At 39.6% G+C, this 17695-nt stretch overlaps 1 protein-coding gene across 5 annotated transcripts in view; it reads right to left on the bottom strand.

The window, feature by feature from the left end:
• INPP4B (inositol polyphosphate-4-phosphatase type II B) overlaps window positions 1-17695 on the bottom strand; it is a 606964-nt gene that overhangs the window by 319384 nt on the left and 269885 nt on the right. For all 5 annotated transcript variants that reach the window (XM_068542548.1, XM_068542545.1, XM_068542547.1 and 2 more), the window contains one exon: window positions 534-652. In XM_068542548.1, coding sequence (XP_068398649.1) covers window positions 534-652 — 119 coding nt within the window. The remainder of the gene's footprint in view (window positions 1-533; window positions 653-17695) is intronic.

The following is a 17695-nucleotide window of genomic DNA, read 5'->3' on the forward strand; positions in this document are numbered from 1 at the left end:
AACATCATACTTTAAAAAGACACACACGAAAGGCAGAGAATATGAAGCTTCTGACATGCACGAAAGGCAGAGAATATGAAGCTTCCACAGACAATCTGAAGAATACAGGAAAAAATGAAAAGGGCAAAAACACTTAGGTTTAAAACGCCTCTAGGTAATTTACAACTTTCTTTTTTGCCCCTCAAAGAAATATTCATTCCATTTAATTTAAAATTTATATATATATATATATATATGTATTTTTTTTTCTCCCTTATTTAGTACTCTATTCAAAGATCCAGAGTGGGGATTTTCCTTCTACTTACTAAAGAAAAATAGGTCTTTTATTAAAAAAAGGCAAGTTCTTTCCCCATTTGTTTATTCTGGTAAGTTGCAAATGCATGCTTAGTAACCTCAGGTATGCTTTCCTAAATGACGGAGGGTTGCAACCTAGCAGAGCTGCAGGCCATGATCTAAAGCATTTCAGCTGTTTGCTCAAATCCAGAGAGAGACTGAGAGATAGCGAGAGTAAATCAGGCACACAGCACGCTCACCTCCACAATTTCCGTGCTGGAGTATCTTGTCAGACCTTGCTCCGCCGGGTGGATTACTGAGATCTGCACCAGTGTATTCAGCTTCCGATCACGTACAGGAGCCACAAGATCCTTGCATGCTGGCAAGGGCAAAGAAAAGAGAAAGAAGAGAAACTAACGTCGTATCTCAGGGAAAACTTTTGTCCCGGGTTGGAAGGAAACTCAGCGCCGGCGCTGAATGAAATCTTCTGGGACGCTGGCTGATTTTACAGAGGAAGTCCCTTGGAAGTACCTTACAGAAATAGGAAGTCACGTGCTGCGGAGCGGAATTGAGAATTCATTTCCACTGGCCACATGTGCAGCTCATGCGAGTCTCCACTGCCCTCGGATCCCAGCTCTCATGTGTGACCCGGCACACACAGCTCAGGGGCTTTGAGCGACTTTTATTAGTCATTAAACCCCGGGCTTTACTTCACACCCCTAGACTAAGTAAACTGACTTGGGCCACATCCGGGGAACTTTACGCTTCTCCTTATTGACACTGGCTGGATTAGTTCAAATGTTGGAACGCACGCTTGGTCCTTACCTATCTATTCACTAGAGCTGGCCTCCTACAGTCCTACATAGGGACAGACGCGGGGAAGGGAGGCTACCCTATCACAACAACACACAAGCCCCGGGCAAGGAGCAGAGGAGGAGATTGGAGGGGTTAAAAGCGTCCTCTGTCCAGGATTCCAGCCAAGTCTGGGCGGCAGAAACGTGGAAGAAAAATGATGGGTTAATTCTTGCCCAGGGGCCACAAAAGTAAGACCTTTCCCTTGAGACACCAGGCTCATGTTACAGACGCTCTCCACCATACCATATTTACTTGAATATTTTCTCCTCCCACATATCATTCCCACAATTTGGGGAAGAAAAGTCCAAAAAAAATTCCTTTTCAGCAAGTCCAATATCTCCTCAGGTGTTTCCCCACCTGGCTTTGAAATAGTAATTTTACTACCTGCATTTGGATCCCGAAGTATCATGCAAAGTGTCCTCACTACAGGGAAGAGGTTCAAATTAGGCTGAGCTTGTGGCTGGGGTCAGGCTGGAGCTGGGACCAGGGACTAGCCGTAGCCCTGGGTCACGGATTCATGGTGAGAGTATGCTGGGCTCTATACCATCCACATCTCACGCCTCTGACCAGTGCAGAAAGAGAAGCAAGGACCCAAGTATTTAAGCTACATTCTGGCTCTGCAACAGTGTACACCTACTAGGACAGAGGTACTACGGCTTAAACCTGAAACTTGAAAGCAAAGCAAATTATAAATGTAATTATCACCTTTCCTTTGCTTACAGATCAGCTCATTTATAGAAGCAGAATGGGACAGAGGAAAAAGCAGGAGCTTTGGAATGAAACTGGCCTGGTTTTCGGCCAGTTCTACTAGCTAAGCAATGCTAGGCAAATTCTTCAACTTCTTAATTTCTTCTTGACAGACTTTGAGATCCTTTTACTCCTGTACGGTATTTTGTTATAATTTTCCTTATTTAAACCATATGCCTCTAACCATACAGGAAAGCTTAGGAAAGCATGCTTGGAACAAATTAATAGCAACAGTTTATTTAGCCATCATTATTTTTGAGGCCTTTTGCCAATTATCTCTTTATTTCTCAAAATAGTGCTTTGAACTATTATTTCATTTTTACATGCTAAGAACTAGAGGCTTTGAAATAGTAAGTGCTCACATTTACATTACTAGAACTCTCTGGTAGTTTTCTTACATCATACCCCAGCAGTTCCATTTCTTTTCTTGGCATACTGAATTCCTCTCTCAGACAATGGCACCTCTCTTTGGAAGACCAACTGCCATAATTCTTTACTGTCTAACCCAAGAGATCTAGTTTTAGAAAATACTGATGCAAGGTTTCAATAATGTCAACATATCACCAGAAGAAAAAAAAAAGGCAGATTTAGACCTCACTGTTCTTTGGTGGTTATTTTGATCATTTCCTCCACTTGCCTAATGAATGTTTAATTTTATCACTCATTCTCTTGGCTTTCTGCTCAGAGTGTACAGCTCTCTCTGCATTTACTGATATCTCTCCTTAGATTTTGAAGCTGGAGTCAACTTGTTTCCAACACAAGCATTTTGTCCACTTTCTGCTGGTAGCCTCATCTCTACCTTATGAACTTATGACACGTTTGCTCAAAGTAAGTTACTTCTTTTCTGATTTCTTATCGGGCTTGATTGTGGGCTGTGGTTAGTTCTCAGAAGTGAGCATCTGTTCTCCATTTTATCAGCGAACCTCTCAGACTCACTCCTAATAAAAATAGAGATAATCTCCATTAAACTCAGATGTTCAGTACAACCCAATTTGCAGATTCCCCCAATCCTGACGAAGTAAAAACAACCGTCATGGCACTTTGCATGTCTTTATATTTTAGATCTAAAATATGGCCTAGAAAACAACAACAACTAAAGTCACATCTTGGCTGTCCATATCCTTTCCTTCCTGACAGCCCAAAGATTTTACTGTTCCCTACTTTTATGTGGCAAGATGTTAGGGAAAGACCCTGACATCAGTCAGACTTACTGAGCTGTAGTCCCAGATTCCTCATTTTCTACTTATGTGCCTTTAAGCTACAAACTCTTAGGTGCTCAGTTTCCTCATCTGTCTATTTCTCAGGATGGAGGCAAGGAAGAAATTAGGTCCCTTTTTATGAATAGACTTTTCTATGCAAAATAAAGCTTACTAATATCACTATACTAATATTTACCAATATCAATACCAACATTTACTAATAGTGTTTTATTCTTCCATACAATGGTTTTTATTGGTTCAGCCATATTCTGACAGCTCCTTAAAAACTATCATTAGGTCCAATATTTCTTTGTAAATATCAAACTAGTACATGAGTTATTGCATTTAGTAAAGTGAAACCCATACACACTATGGATCTATACATACTGAAACTGTCCCACTGGAGGGGTGATAAATGATGAGTGATTGAATTGCTTCACAGAGATATTACTCATTGGGTCACTATAAAGTATAACCTGCATAGGAACTTTTTAGTTACCACTAAAGAAGCCTGGAAAATCTGTTTTCAGAAATCAAAAAAAATGTCATATCAATTTTCCAGCCATACTTAGCACTACATATTACCCACACAAAATTCGACTCTATGAGGGAGTGACCTGCATAAATGGCCTTCAACTCACAGGACTAAAAGAATACTTCAGGGTTTTGCTTTGGTTGTTTCGTTTTATTTGAGAATTCTTGAATCAAATGGGTAGTAACAAGTAAATACCTCTCTGTCATTCATTCACCAGTAGATTTTTTACTTTTATTTCTGCCTTTTTATTAGCTTTGTTTTGGACTGAGCTATTTAAAAGCATTCTCAGAGCCCAAGAGAGTTTAAATATACAAGATGTTGATAGGTTGGGATTCAAATGTGCTTGTGTCCACTGAATTGTTTATTTTTTAATAAAAAGGGGAAAATCACAATGTAAAAGTAATGAATAATTTTTTAAAAAACTACAATTTGAAACTTTTCTTTAGAAAAAAACAAAAGAGCTATGAGTGACTGTTTTTCCTGTCACCTTTGCTATAGTAACTGGCAACGTTGAGAATTCACTTTCCATCGTCAGTGCTGGTGAATGAGATGCTCACAGGCTTTCCCAGCTCAGATTTGTACAGGATCCAGACAGCTCTCTGCTGGAAGGGAATCCTCAATAGAAGTGTAATGATAAAAACAAACAGAGCTTCAATATCTCAGGAGAGGGCTAGGCACTGAGCAAACTGGAAACCTATGCTGTACCAAAAGAGGGACCCTCCATTCAAATTCATTGCCTGAAGAAATAAAAGCCCACGTGGCTGGATTTGAGGATTTGTCCAAAGCTTGAAATCCCAGTCATTGTATAAGTTAAATTGATATATCTGTGACAAAATTTGGCCTAAGGACCAGAAGATGCCAACCTCCGATCTAGATGCTTAAAGCTACTACTTGGATTCTTAGGGAGAAGTGCAGACCATCTGTTGCTCCTATAATTCCTCTAATATCTGAGAATCCAGAAGCTAAGGGGTGGGGGTTTCTGGGTTCTTGTTGAATTAATATTCTGCCCACCCCAAAATACCATTTTTATAAAAGATCTGCTTTTGTTTCATTCAGCCATCACTTCTAAAGCACGTCAAGTCTTTTGAGTCCATACAGCCGTTCCATCCTTCTAGCCAACATTGGCTGGAAGCCTAAAAATGTCTCCAGACTCTTCTACCAGAGAGCTCAGCCCCAGCAAAAATCAATTTGAACACGACTGTCGGTTCAGGTGCCTTTGCATTCAGCAGCACTGGCCAAATCCTAGTCGTTCTAAGACCTGCCCTGGCTACGGAGTGTGCAAATGAGCAGAGGTGCCTGTCACAGGCTTTCACAAGGGCAGTGGCCTGAGCCACTGGGGTAGTGTGAGTTCAAGGCTGACTCCAAGCAACTGTCTCTTTCCCCTTAAGAATTCTTTCTTCTGTGAAGTCAGGTCATTTTTCTTGCCCCACTCCATCTCATCTCTCTTCTTGCCATTCAGCGTTAGTAGCATCGAACAAAGTTTATCCTCAGTCCTCCAGAAAAAGCAATGGCCACAAGCGCTGGCGGGTGGGGGGAGACTTTCACATGAATCCCCATATCTCTACAATTCTGTTCTTAAATTAGCCAGAGGAAAGTTAGGCTTAAAGGAGAAACCACACAGGAGAGCAAATAGAGAAAAAAGAAATGTTTGCTTGTTTGTTTTTCAACTCGGGATAAAATTGTATTTGAAACTAGGATCTAGCCTAAGGAATTATGTGACTTTGGATACATTACTCTTATCTCTTTCAGTCTCTATTGTCTTATCTGTAAAGTGGAAGTCAAAGGACAGATTTCATAGATTTGCTATAAAGATTATATGAAGTAATATATGTTGAGTGCTAGGCACATAATAGGTCCTTTTATTATATATTAAGATTGATATGAATATAATTATACATTGGCACAAAAATGGATTTTATCTATTCAATATTCTTATAGTAATTAAATGCTCAAGATATCCCAGGTTGGTCCTGATTTTATGTAACCTTATTCTTTTTTTTTTTTTTAATTAATTTATTTATTTAGTTATGGCTGCATTGGTCTTCGTTGCTGCGCGCAGGCTTTCTCTAGTTGCAGTGAGCTGGGTCTACTCTTCGTTGCGGTGCACGGGCTTCCCATTGCTGTGGCTTCTCTTGTTGCGGAGCATGGGCTCTAGGTGCGCAGGCTTCAGTAGTTGTGGCTCACGGGCTCTAGAGCGCAGGCTCAGTAGTGTGTGCACGGGCTTAGTTGCTCCGTGGCATGTGGGATCTTCCCGGACCAGGGCTCGAACCCGTGTCCCTTGCATTAGCAGGTGGATTCTTAACCACTGTGCCACGAGGGAAGCCCAACCTTATTCTTTTTTAATAAAAGTATTTTATTAAATATATACCTGTGATTTCTTGGTACCTTCTTGTTTTCAATACAAAAAAATTTTAAACCCCTTACTGGATTATTTGTTAATTTCAGAAATCATAGTTATCATTAATATATTGCTTTCTGTGAAACCAGATGTGCACGTTTATACTTGTTAATTTCACCTCTGACTAGGCACTTCCAAATGAGAAGCCAAAAATAGCAGAAAGCTTTATTTATTTTCTGTCTGTCCTCAGATGTACTACATGTAAATGGTAAACTCACCCTCTATGCAGGGATTTATCTGGGAGGTTAGTGTTCCTTTACTTAGAGAGGGACTTCCCTGGCGGTCCAGTGGTTGAGACTCTGCGCTTCCACTGCAGGGGGCAAGGGTTCCATCCCTGGTTGGGGAACTAAGATCCCGCATGCCGCGTGGCCAAAAAAAAAAAATACTTAGAGAAAGTTGGTCCACAAAGAATCATTCTCTGAACAACTGAGATGTCCCAAGGGGTAATGGGAAGACTTGCTCCTCTGTTCTGTACGTTCCTTCCTCAAAAAAAAGAAGGCTGTGAATGCTTATAAAGCTTCTTTTTCTTGCAATTAAAAAAAAAATATGTTACAACTCAAACCCAATATAGCCTGATGGAAACAAACCTCCCCTGATGAAAGTTCATTTCTTTCCCCTTTCTTCCCCCACCCCAGACTCTTCATAGGGAAAACAGAAGAGGTAAATCCATGCCCCTCAAGGGCAAAAAGGGCCAGAGTACAGAAAATAGGGGGCATCTTGAACAGGAAAGTGGCCTTACAGGGATTTAGGGAAATAACCATCTAGCTCCAGGCTCCCCCAATAGCACTGTTCTTATTTTACCATCCCTAAGAGAATCAACCATTTCCCTAAGGCTGTGGGTAAGCCTCTTGCTGCCTAGAATGCAGTTTTTTATTTACTTTTCAAATTCTTGATGTTTGGTTAGGTTTCTCAAAAATGTGACATATATATCCTTGCTCCTTGTACTCCAGAAAAGTAGATGCCACTTATCAACTGATATGCCAATTTGGGTTATATTCCCAGTCCAATAAATTACTGGATTCCTTTGCATGGTTTCACAGCTACCATTCTAGATCAGTGATTACATCTAGATTCAATGAATTGACATCATACATTAAGAGATATATAAATACAAATGTAAAGACAATGTAAATATATGTCACATTTAAAAAGCCTAATAGCCCCGCTAATTGCCAGTACAATACGCTTTCCTACGTTGAGTTTCTTCTGCCTTTCTGTTCTTTATTCTTCCTTCCTCTCAGGAATTTTAAGACAGCAATTTTCTGAAGCCTAGGATGTGAACCTCTACAATTCAGATCTACTGAGTGGATTCAGAAGACAACACTGCCTCGTTCCCAGGGCACCGCGTTCCATCATAATTCCATTTTCTGCAGTAAAATGGCAGAATGTACAGTGTCCTGGACTCATACTAATGTCCACACAAGGAGCATTTCATAAGTAATCAGGAACACGCTATTCACTTCTGAATATGTTCTTAAGGTTACTTCTTAGAAAAATGTGGCTCTATATCGTGTTGTGCTGATTGATGCCCATTAATAATATTCTTCCATGTTCATTCTGTATTCTCTGTAGAATCTTTGAGTCTCTGATTCATTGAGCTTAGCATCACATCTTGCCCTCCCTGTTCATTTTAGCTTACTTTCAACTGATAGAGCCAATTTTCTGTAATTTTCTCATTTGGTATTACTTTTCTCATTTGCGTTCTCTTCTGCTTTCTCAAATGTCTTTGCTATGTGTTCCCTACTATTTCAAACGTCCTCACTAACATGTTTCTCTCATCACTCGGAAGGATGAGGTTATCAAAACCATCACTTGTATATTTATAAGACTTGGAACTCCTGGGTCAGGAATACATCTCTCTTAACAAACTACAGCTTCTGCTTCCAGTTAAGTAACCATTTTTTCAGTCTTCATAGAAGTAAAACAAAAATGTGCTATTTTCCCCTTAACTGTTGTGTGGGAAATTTTAAGTTACACGTACTTCCCTAAAGAGTATGTGAACCATGCATAGCTGCCAACATAAGCAATATTTGTTGGGAAAATTAAAGAACTGTAGATAGAAGAGCTGGTGTGAAAAACGTGATTAGAAAATTTGGACTTATTTTTCTTTTTTCCTTTCATTTTTTGTTTGTTTTGTTTTCTTTTCTTTTGTCTTTTAAGACACTGAGTTCAAAATATTAATGTTCTAAATACAAAATTGGAATCTTACTTTTCAAGGAGGATAAAGTATACCCACATAACTTGAACAAACAGTATTAATTTTAGGTTTCTAGAAAACTTTCTAACTAGAGGGCAAAAAGCAACTCAGTGTTTAAGGTTGAAAGATAAATCAATCCAGGGAATCAATACACACACACACACACACACACACACACACACACACAGACACACACACACACACACACACACGAGACTAAATAAATAAATAAATGAATAAATAAAGCCATCCTAATGAAAGAATTCCTTAGATATACTGAAAGAATACTAGGGTTTTTGCCCCTTTACTACAACAATAAAATGCTAATATAGGGAATTCCCTGGCAGTCCAGTGGTTAGGACTCTGCAGTTCCAGTGCACAGGGCATGGGTTCGAACCCTGGTCGGGGAATTAAGATCCCGCAAGCTATGCGGTGCAACCAAAAAGAAAAAAAAATGCTAATATAATACAAATTTTAAGGTTGTTCTCAATTAAGATAATAAAGGAAGCATGCAGAGAAGATGGGGGTGAGGGGTAGGAAGCACAATTTATTGCATACTTATTACGCATCAGGTGGCATTAGGCTTAAACTTTGCTTGTGTTAGCTCAAATTCAGAACAATAATGTGCCTAGTGCCCCCTCATCATTCCATTAGTTCCATATCCATATTTTTGACTAATCAGTCAGTCAGATTTGTAGATCATGAAGACTATTTATTTATTACCAATAGCTCAGTAGCCCAGTTAATTGTTTTGTCAATAACATCATTCTGTTCCGTCTGGTCCGCTGCATGTTCATTGGTGATTTAGCTTTTTAAGGAGAATTTTAAGACTCTCAACACTCTGAAAATAGAATCCAAATAAAACTTGAGGAAAGGATGAGACTAATGCCATAGGGAGAAAGCAGATGACAGAGTTATTGAGGAATATACGTAATAATTTGCATGAGGGAATTGAAGAGATCGTGTTATAGAAATATTGCTTCAGAATTCTTGCTACACTGAGATTTGAGCACCACTGCTACATTTTGTTACAACTGACTCACTTATAAATTAAACTAATTTCCTTGATGTAAAAAGCCAGATTCCGATTGTTGAGAAATAGGTCCGGAAATAAAATGTGTTACTTTTTTCCCCCATAACAAAACAACATAAAAATATGCCACCATATTTTATGTGTATCTGTGTGTGTTTAAAAAAAAAAAAAAAATGTTGGCTTTAACAACAAATAGCCGAGAAGATGAAATTCACTTCTACAGTTGGGAACCTTATACTAAAATAAACTAACCACTCAGTACTGGTTCTCAATTTACGTATCATTGAACAATCTGTAGAGAGAGAAAAGAGTAGCCTCTGCCTGGAACAATGGTGCTCTCGGGAAATGCTCTTTGATCGTGCTCTGAAGCAGCGAAGATGCCAGCTGCACAGAAGACAGCGTATTTGCATATGAAAAGAGCAAATTTGGTTCAAATCACTGTTGTCTGTATCAGAAGACTCCCATTCTCCAGCCCGTCCCCTGCTCCCCCAGCTTCTCTCATTTCAATCCTCAGAAAATTCTATTTTGTCCTGTTTTCATGAATATTACCTAAATGGCTGACACTCCATTCTCAAGCAATTGAATTAAAAACAAGTCTGTGCTCGTGTCTCTTCCGGTGTTGACCTCGCACGCTATATGATGTAAACCCCAAACTGGCCTGGCATCATCGCCTAATAGTTTGTTCAGACTTGGCTCTCTGTGCGCATGCTCCAAATCCACGTTCCACTTCGGAAACGCGTGCTTGCAGCTTTCTGCTGCTCTTTTCAGCAGGAACATATGTGCTGCTTAAGAAAGGATGAAAATGTTATTCCAAGAATGGAAGCTGTTCTCAACCCTTCATTCTTCTCGATTTCTTATGAAAGCAGTAACCTAACTTCTCACACAATTTCAATTACCACTTGAATAAAGGGTCTTCCAAGATCTGTCTCCTGTGTTGCCTTCCCACCTACCCCCTCTTGTTTTCAATATCCTTCAGTCACAGGCATTTCCTCTCAGGTATATTATTGATAACTAACACTAAATGTATCCAAAACTAAGCTAAGTAGTTATCTGTATATTTAAGCTCTGAAATACAAATAAAGTAAATTAAAAGTAAAAAAAAAAAAAAAAGAATGGAAGCTGGTCCCTCTGAATACTATAAGAAATGTTGTGAGTCAGTGAATGGAAATCTGTAGTGTTAGAACTAGGCTTGCAGAAGAGGAAGAAACACAGGCAACAACCTTAAATCTTATACCCGACCAGGGACCAAGATGACAATATTTTTCCAGAACTGCCAGTTTGACATAGGAGCCAATAGGGTTCCCGTTCAGGACAAGCATAGAGCCCAACGGTGGATCCAGCTGGGCACGTGGTTAGTGGGGAGGGGATGCTTCCTTGATTTACCTCTGAACCACAAGATGAGGCTAGCGTGGCTGGTGGAGACAGTTAGTTACAGGAGTGGTGGCAGGAAAGTCAGAGCCTGAGTCGCCAAGTGTGGATGGCTAACAGAACTGTGCTCAAAATTGACGAACTCTAACTGAGGACACAAAATGATGTCCAGAAGGTATTTGGGAGCCTGAGGCAGAAAAAAGGAAATTGGGACCTTAGAACGTTACCTTCAGGGGTTGACAGTCCCCTGAGGGAATCTGAGGTCCATTTGCTTGGGCAGGAAGTAGGAAGCGCTCTGGAAGGCAGTTGTTTAACCTGGATGATTTCACACACAAAACACTGACTCATGGTCTGGGTTTCACCATATCCTGCATGAGGCAATTTTTAGACACGCTTTCCTGAACCAAAATGTTTCAGAAAAATTGTACTGTATATATTGCACCCAAGGGCTAAGTTTTAGAAGGTGGTATTTAAATTAAGGTAATTTTTTAAATTTCAGTAATTTTTTTCCCATAAATGTATTGGACTTGGTAGCTATATGTGGAATTAATAGTCTTTTATGAAATTCCCACCCCTCTAGTGTCAAATATTTTACAAGTAGATTTAAAGTATTAAATCAAAGCCATACATGGATAGATTAGGAAACAAGCGGGGGAAGGGAAGCATGAGAGGAATAGGTGGCTCTGGAGGGATGACTAGCCTCTCATTTCATTGTCTCTATTTAGAGCATCCTTTGTGGAGGGGCAAGTTATCACTCCCTATTTTTCCTGAGTCCCTTGAGTCAATCATATGTGTGATTTTTTTGTAGACCAAAGAAAATCTCAATATCCATGTTGAATATGGAGCTTTAAGGGTGTCAATCCTCCCATCATAAGACAGTTGACTCACAGGAAATAAAACAAGGTTGGTATAGATAAGCTAAAGCTAGAAATGACTAGTGAACCAGGACACATGACACAAGAGGAGAAAGACAGTGAGTCTGTGGGTGAGAAATCAAATGTGGACTAGCTTGAGGGCAGAAAGGGTCTAATTATTCAGAGCAAAATCCACAAGTTCAACACCATGTGGAAATAGCGCAGCTTGAGAGTGGGAGAGCGTGATTCTAAGAGAAACCAAGTTTGAAGGAAACAAACAGCACACTTCTCAGAATATCGGGGATCTCCAAGGAGAGCCTCAAGCTCAGCACAGCACCTGTGAGCTGAATGTAGAATGCTTCAGAGCCCTAGCTACACAGGAAGTTTCAGAACAAAGCAGCAGTTGTTTACACTACCCAAACTAAACTAGAGAAGAACCACCTTCGCAGCAATTCCAAGACATGTGGGAGACTAGGTAAGATAAGAATATGAGACATCTTCTGTTTGAAGGTCTCCCTGGCAGTTCTTTCTTGCTCTGTGTAGTAAACAGTCAAAGGCTCAGGGTCGTAGATTCCAGTCCTGACCAGGTAACTTTGGATTTGTTATGGAATCTCGGTATCCTCCTCAGGAAATGAGGATGGTAATTACAGTTATTCTCACTGCGTGCTTGTGAATATATGTAGGGAAAAAAGATGTGTGAATTTCCTAATGATGTATTAATAATGTACTTCTCCCTTTCATGTATATTAGCTCAAACACTCTGTGAAATAAGAATTATTATCTACAACTTACACACAAGGAATCAGATTTTCAGAGAGGGTAAGGGATTAACCCAGAACAGTCATTTTAAAATATCATTAAGCAATCATTTATACACCTAGCACCATTCTTAGTGCTTGAAGTACACTACCTTATTTAAGCTGCAAAACAACCCAGTCAACATGTAATTGTTCAGAATCACACAGGTAGCCAGTAGCAGGATAAGGATTCAAATGCTCTCATAATGGCAGCCCAGCCCATGCTCTCAAACACTGCCCTTGTACTGCCTTCTCTCAGGGTTACACGTGGTAGGCTGAAATCTAGGCTCAGATCTCTGGACCTCAGTCCATTTCTCCGATTTTAGTTCTGTTATGCTTCTTGCTATTTGTGTATATATGTTCTTAACAGCACCTCTATAGGAAGATAGCTTGCTTCCTGACGCTATCATAGTACAGGAATCTTGAAGTTACTTTGTGAAGAATTTGGGGCATAAAGTTCTACACAGATAAGCAATTGTCAGCGATCTAGTCTAGTTACAGAACCCACTTGTTCAGCTTGGCCCATGACTGATTCTTCCTGTCAGTTCTCTCTAGATGAACCCCAAGGGCAGTCAGGCTCTGCCCTTCCTGATATAATTTGCTAACAACAAAGCATCAAGAGTTAAATAATTGTCTTCACTGAGAATACTAAAATGAATTGCTTTTTACAAACAATTGTGTTAGCGACAATTACAAAACATTTCAAGGGCATTTCTAAACCTATAAATTTATTTTATGAAGAAATGTGAGTCAAAAAGCAATGGCATTCATGCCTGCGTTCAGTTCATGGATATTTACTGAATGTCTAAATGTGCCCAGCATGATTCTAGGTGACAGTTTCATAGCAGTGAATAGGAAAGCAAGTTCTTTATTTTATGGAGCTTACAGTCTAGCAAGACATAAAGTTAAAAAAAACTAATAATTTAGTGAGCATTTTAAACAGGGTGATTAAATTGAGAGTGTTGGGAGGAGCAAGAATCAGGAAAAGCTTCTCTGATGAGGTGACATCTGAGTTGTGATCTAAAACTTACCAAGGGGCCAGCTGAGGGGCGGGGAGCGGGGGAGAACAAATGCCAAGACCCAAATGTTTGGCTTGTTTGAGAAGCAAAAAGAAGACGAATGAGGTTGAGACTAAGGCTGCAGAGTGAGCTGGAAGACCAGCACAGGTAAGGTGAGAAGGGCCTGCCGCCCAAGATCCCTGTAGAGTGCGGTAAGATATTTCAATTTTATTCTTTTTTTCAAATTTTATTGGAGTCTAGTTGATTGACAATGTTGTGTTAGTTTCAGGTGTACAGCACAGTGGTTCAGTTATACATACATATATATACATTCTTTTCCAGATTCTTTTCCCATATAGGTTATTATAGACTGTTGAGTAGACTGCCCTGTGCTAGACAGTAGGTTCTTGTTTATTTTATATATAGTAGTGTGTGCATGTTAATCCCAAGCTCCTATTTTATCCCTCTCCCTACATCCCCCTTTGGTAACCATAAGTGTGTTTTCGAAATCTGTGAATCTGTTTCTGTTTTGTAAATCAGTTCATTTATATCATTTTTTAAAAATTATATTCCACACGTGTGATATCATATGATATTTGTCTACCTCTGTCGATTTTATTCTAAGTGAAATGGAAGCCATGGAAGGATTTTAACTAGGGAAGTAAAGAAATCCCAATTATATATATATATATATCTTTATATTTTTAAATTATTTATTCTGGCTCTCCCATCAGGAAGGGAGTGTGAAGGGGTAAGAGCAGATGCAAGCAGACCTAGGAGGACTCCCTTAACCGGCTCAGGTGAGAGCTGACAGCGGCTGAGAATTGAACGATATCGGTGGCAACGGATAGAGGTGATCAAATTCAGAATACACTTTGTACATAGAAAGTATAGGACTTGAAGATGGATTTGACATGAGGTTAGGGAAAAAGAAGAATCAAGGAAGAGTTAAGAGGTTGAGGATTTGCATAACAGAATGGATGGTGATGTATTTTAAGGAGATGGATATCACTGGGGAAATAAAATGTTTGGGAGGGACAGGAAATGGGAATCAAGAAATCAGGTTTTAACTACCTTGAGTTTAAAACCCCTCCTAGGAAGTCAAGTGTCTTGAGCAAATGACACTGTGGAGTTCAGAGGAGAGCAAGGATCAACATTCCAGCTGAAGGGAGCGCTCCAAGGACCTGATCCTAAGATCTGATGATTTACCTCTCAGGCACAGGATTAAAGATGCAATGAGAAATATAAAAATGAGGGAGAATTCCACTTAAAAGCCTTGGTCTTAAAGGTGTGTTCCCTTCTCATGCATCTTCCTTGATTTACTTTTAAGTCCGGGATATTTCTTCCCCTTTAACAACAAAATAACCTTTGGGGTCTGAAATAGCCAAAAGTGCATTTTTCTTCTTTCATTCTCGGATGTCGCACAATCCACAGTGTCGAAGAGAATGGGCTCTAGAGTGAGCCTGTGAGCTTCAAATCTCAACTCTTCAGCCTCTCCATAATTCAGTTTCCAAAATGTAGATTAATAATGGTGCCTAATCAGAGTTATTGTGAGGATTAGATGAGATAAAATTGGTAAGGTACTTATTTAAGAGCCTGGAACATAATAAATATACAATAAATGTTTGCTATCCTCAAAAAAAAAAAGACCTCCTAGACAAGCAGGTGGAGATATTTACTAGCCAGTTGAAAAAGGGAGGAGGGAGATTATCATACTAAGTGGTAAGTCAGACAGAAAAAGACAAGTATCATATGATATTGCTTATATGGGGAATCTAAAAAAATGATACAAACAAACTTATTTACAAAACAAAAACAGACTCACAGACATAGAAAACAAACATATGGTTACCAAAGCAGAAAGGGGTGGGGAAGGATAAATCAGGAGTTTGGGATTAACAGATATGTACCACTATATATAAAATAGATAACCAACAAGGAACTAATGTATAGCACAGAGAACTATACTCAATACCTTGTAATAACCTATAATGCAAAAGAATCTGAAAAAAGAATATATATATATTTTCCAGATTCTTTTCCATATATACATTATATATATATATAAACTGAATCACTTTGCTGTACACCTGAACCTAACACAAAATTGTAAATCAATTACACTTCAAGAAAAAAAAAACAAGAAAAGTGAAGGCAAGAGTTACAAATTTTGGAGACAAAGACCCGTAAATATTCTTTAAAGCCATAGACTTTGAAACTGCTTAGAGCAAGAGGGTGTTTAAGTTTCGTGAGTATTAGGATAAAACTGATATTCTGAATTTGAGCAAGTTTTGACCTGGGAATACCTCTTGTGTTCAGACTGACTTCTGCCACCTTACCCCTGTAGATGACAGCCAAGAGCCATGTCCTTGTCATGGTCAAGTAGAGGGAATGGAGGAGTAAGGGGCAGAGAACTTGAAAAGTTTTGGGCTTTGCTATACCACAAACATGAGCGCAGGCAAGTCACTCAACCCATCTGACAGTCAGTTTCTGCTGTTGTAAAATGGGGAGAGCACCACCATTGGCAACTGTGAAAGGTCAAAGCTCAAGTAAGAAGCATTTGGGAAAAGACTGCTCTGTACAGTGGACGTGGGAAGGGACTTTTCTTTAATCCCACGTTCCACTCTACTAGGTTTCTTCCCCCTGGCTTGGATCCCAGGTAGCCTTAGATACATTTGCATGCCATCTGCTTGACAAGAAGCCCCACTGACAAATCTCAGCCGCACAGACAACAGCATCAGGGGACCTCGCTCCCTCATAACCTCGGTGGCTTCCTAATGAACAAAGCTGCTAGGCAGTCCTGATTCCTCAATTACCCACAAGCAGCAACAGATGCTGAAAAGGTAGACCTGTTCCAGTGACCAGCACTCTCAGTGATTAGACAATGGAGGAAAGAAAGTAATTAGGTAAATCACACACAAAGAGAAATAAACTGGATGGGGCATGTTGATCGTGGATGACAGACAGATAAACAAGGTAGATGTGAACATTTAAGAAAAAAAACCTCTAATTTAACAAGTAATTAGCTAAACCCATGTGGAATAATCAATTTAGGCCTCCCTTAACTAAATGTTCCTGTGGTATATTATTCAGAAAGAAATGGGAACAGAAGAATAGATATAATTTATTGCAACAAAATTCAGTTAAATGGTACACTCCTAGCAAATAGGAAGTGAGGCAAAAAGAGACGTTTGTTCTCTTATATACTTTTCACTTATTAACTGATGTCATGTATCTCAACCTCCTGAAGAATGCCAAGCTAGAATTTAGACCAGTAGCAATAAGAACAGCTACGTTCCAGAGGGAGCACACATTAAATCTTGAGTCGCCAGAAAACACTACCCACACGACAGACCTGTTAAGAAGCTCTAATTAGTTCACTTTCTCTTCCTTCAATTAAATCTCTATCTCAGCAGTACAAAAACGTGATGCAGGTCTTAGATAACCTTTTATTGTCTACCCCCCTCCAATCCCGTACTTTTAATAATCAGCCACAAGGAACATGGCCTTTGGAGTTAAAAATCTATATTTCTCCACTCCCAGCTTTATGCCCTTGGGCAAGTGACTGCACCTGTGAAACAGGAATAGTGAGAAGCACCTAGCTGGTCTGTTCTAAGATCAGAGATAAAATGTGAAAAGACACATTGGGAAGATTCTTGTGTCTGCAAACTCTGCATAGGTAGGCAATTGTCAGGGGCACAGCACAGCTACAGATTTTGCTGTGTCCCACTCAGCATGGTCTGAGCCTTCTCTGAGTTTCATCTAGTTTAGCCCCAAAGCCAGTAGGACTCAATACCTGGCAGTTAGGAGTTCAGTAAGTGATAGCAATTATCATGCACAAAAATTCAGTGCCAAGACCCCTTTCCAAAAAAGTACTCACTGAGTATGACAAAGTGATTTACCCAAGGTTAAATCCAAAATAGCAAAGGCTAACCAATCGTTAGGTATATGTCAGATACCAGTTTAAAGGCTTTCTGGATATTAATTCGTTTAATCCTAACAAGAACCATATAAGGTAGATACTGATCCCCTTCCTGTTCTACAGAGAAGAAAATAGGGAGTCAGAGACATTGTGTCATTTTTCCAAGGCTGCCTGTGGAGGTAGTAACAAAGACATTGTTAAAATTCTAGAGTAGTCTTCACACTCCCATCTCTTAGCTATATTGCCTCCTCACTCAGATTGTAGACTGAAATTTGAGCCTGAAATGCAAAACTACTGTCTATTATTTTGGTTGTGGTGATAAACTGTTGTTCTGAAAAACATCTCTTCAAAAGTAGTGCTAGTTACCCGATGTTGTCAAAATTGAGATAGCTCCGAGAAAGATGCGTCTGGCAGATTCTTGTGTCTGCAAGCTCTGCATAGGTAGGCAATTGTCAGGGACACAGCATGGCCACAGAGTCTGCCGTGTCTAGCTTAGCATGGCCTGAGACTTCCCTGAGC

The sequence above is a fragment of the Eschrichtius robustus genome, chromosome 4 (assembly GCF_028021215.1).
Source record: "Eschrichtius robustus isolate mEscRob2 chromosome 4, mEscRob2.pri, whole genome shotgun sequence".
Classification (NCBI taxonomy): domain Eukaryota; kingdom Metazoa; phylum Chordata; class Mammalia; order Artiodactyla; family Eschrichtiidae; genus Eschrichtius; species Eschrichtius robustus.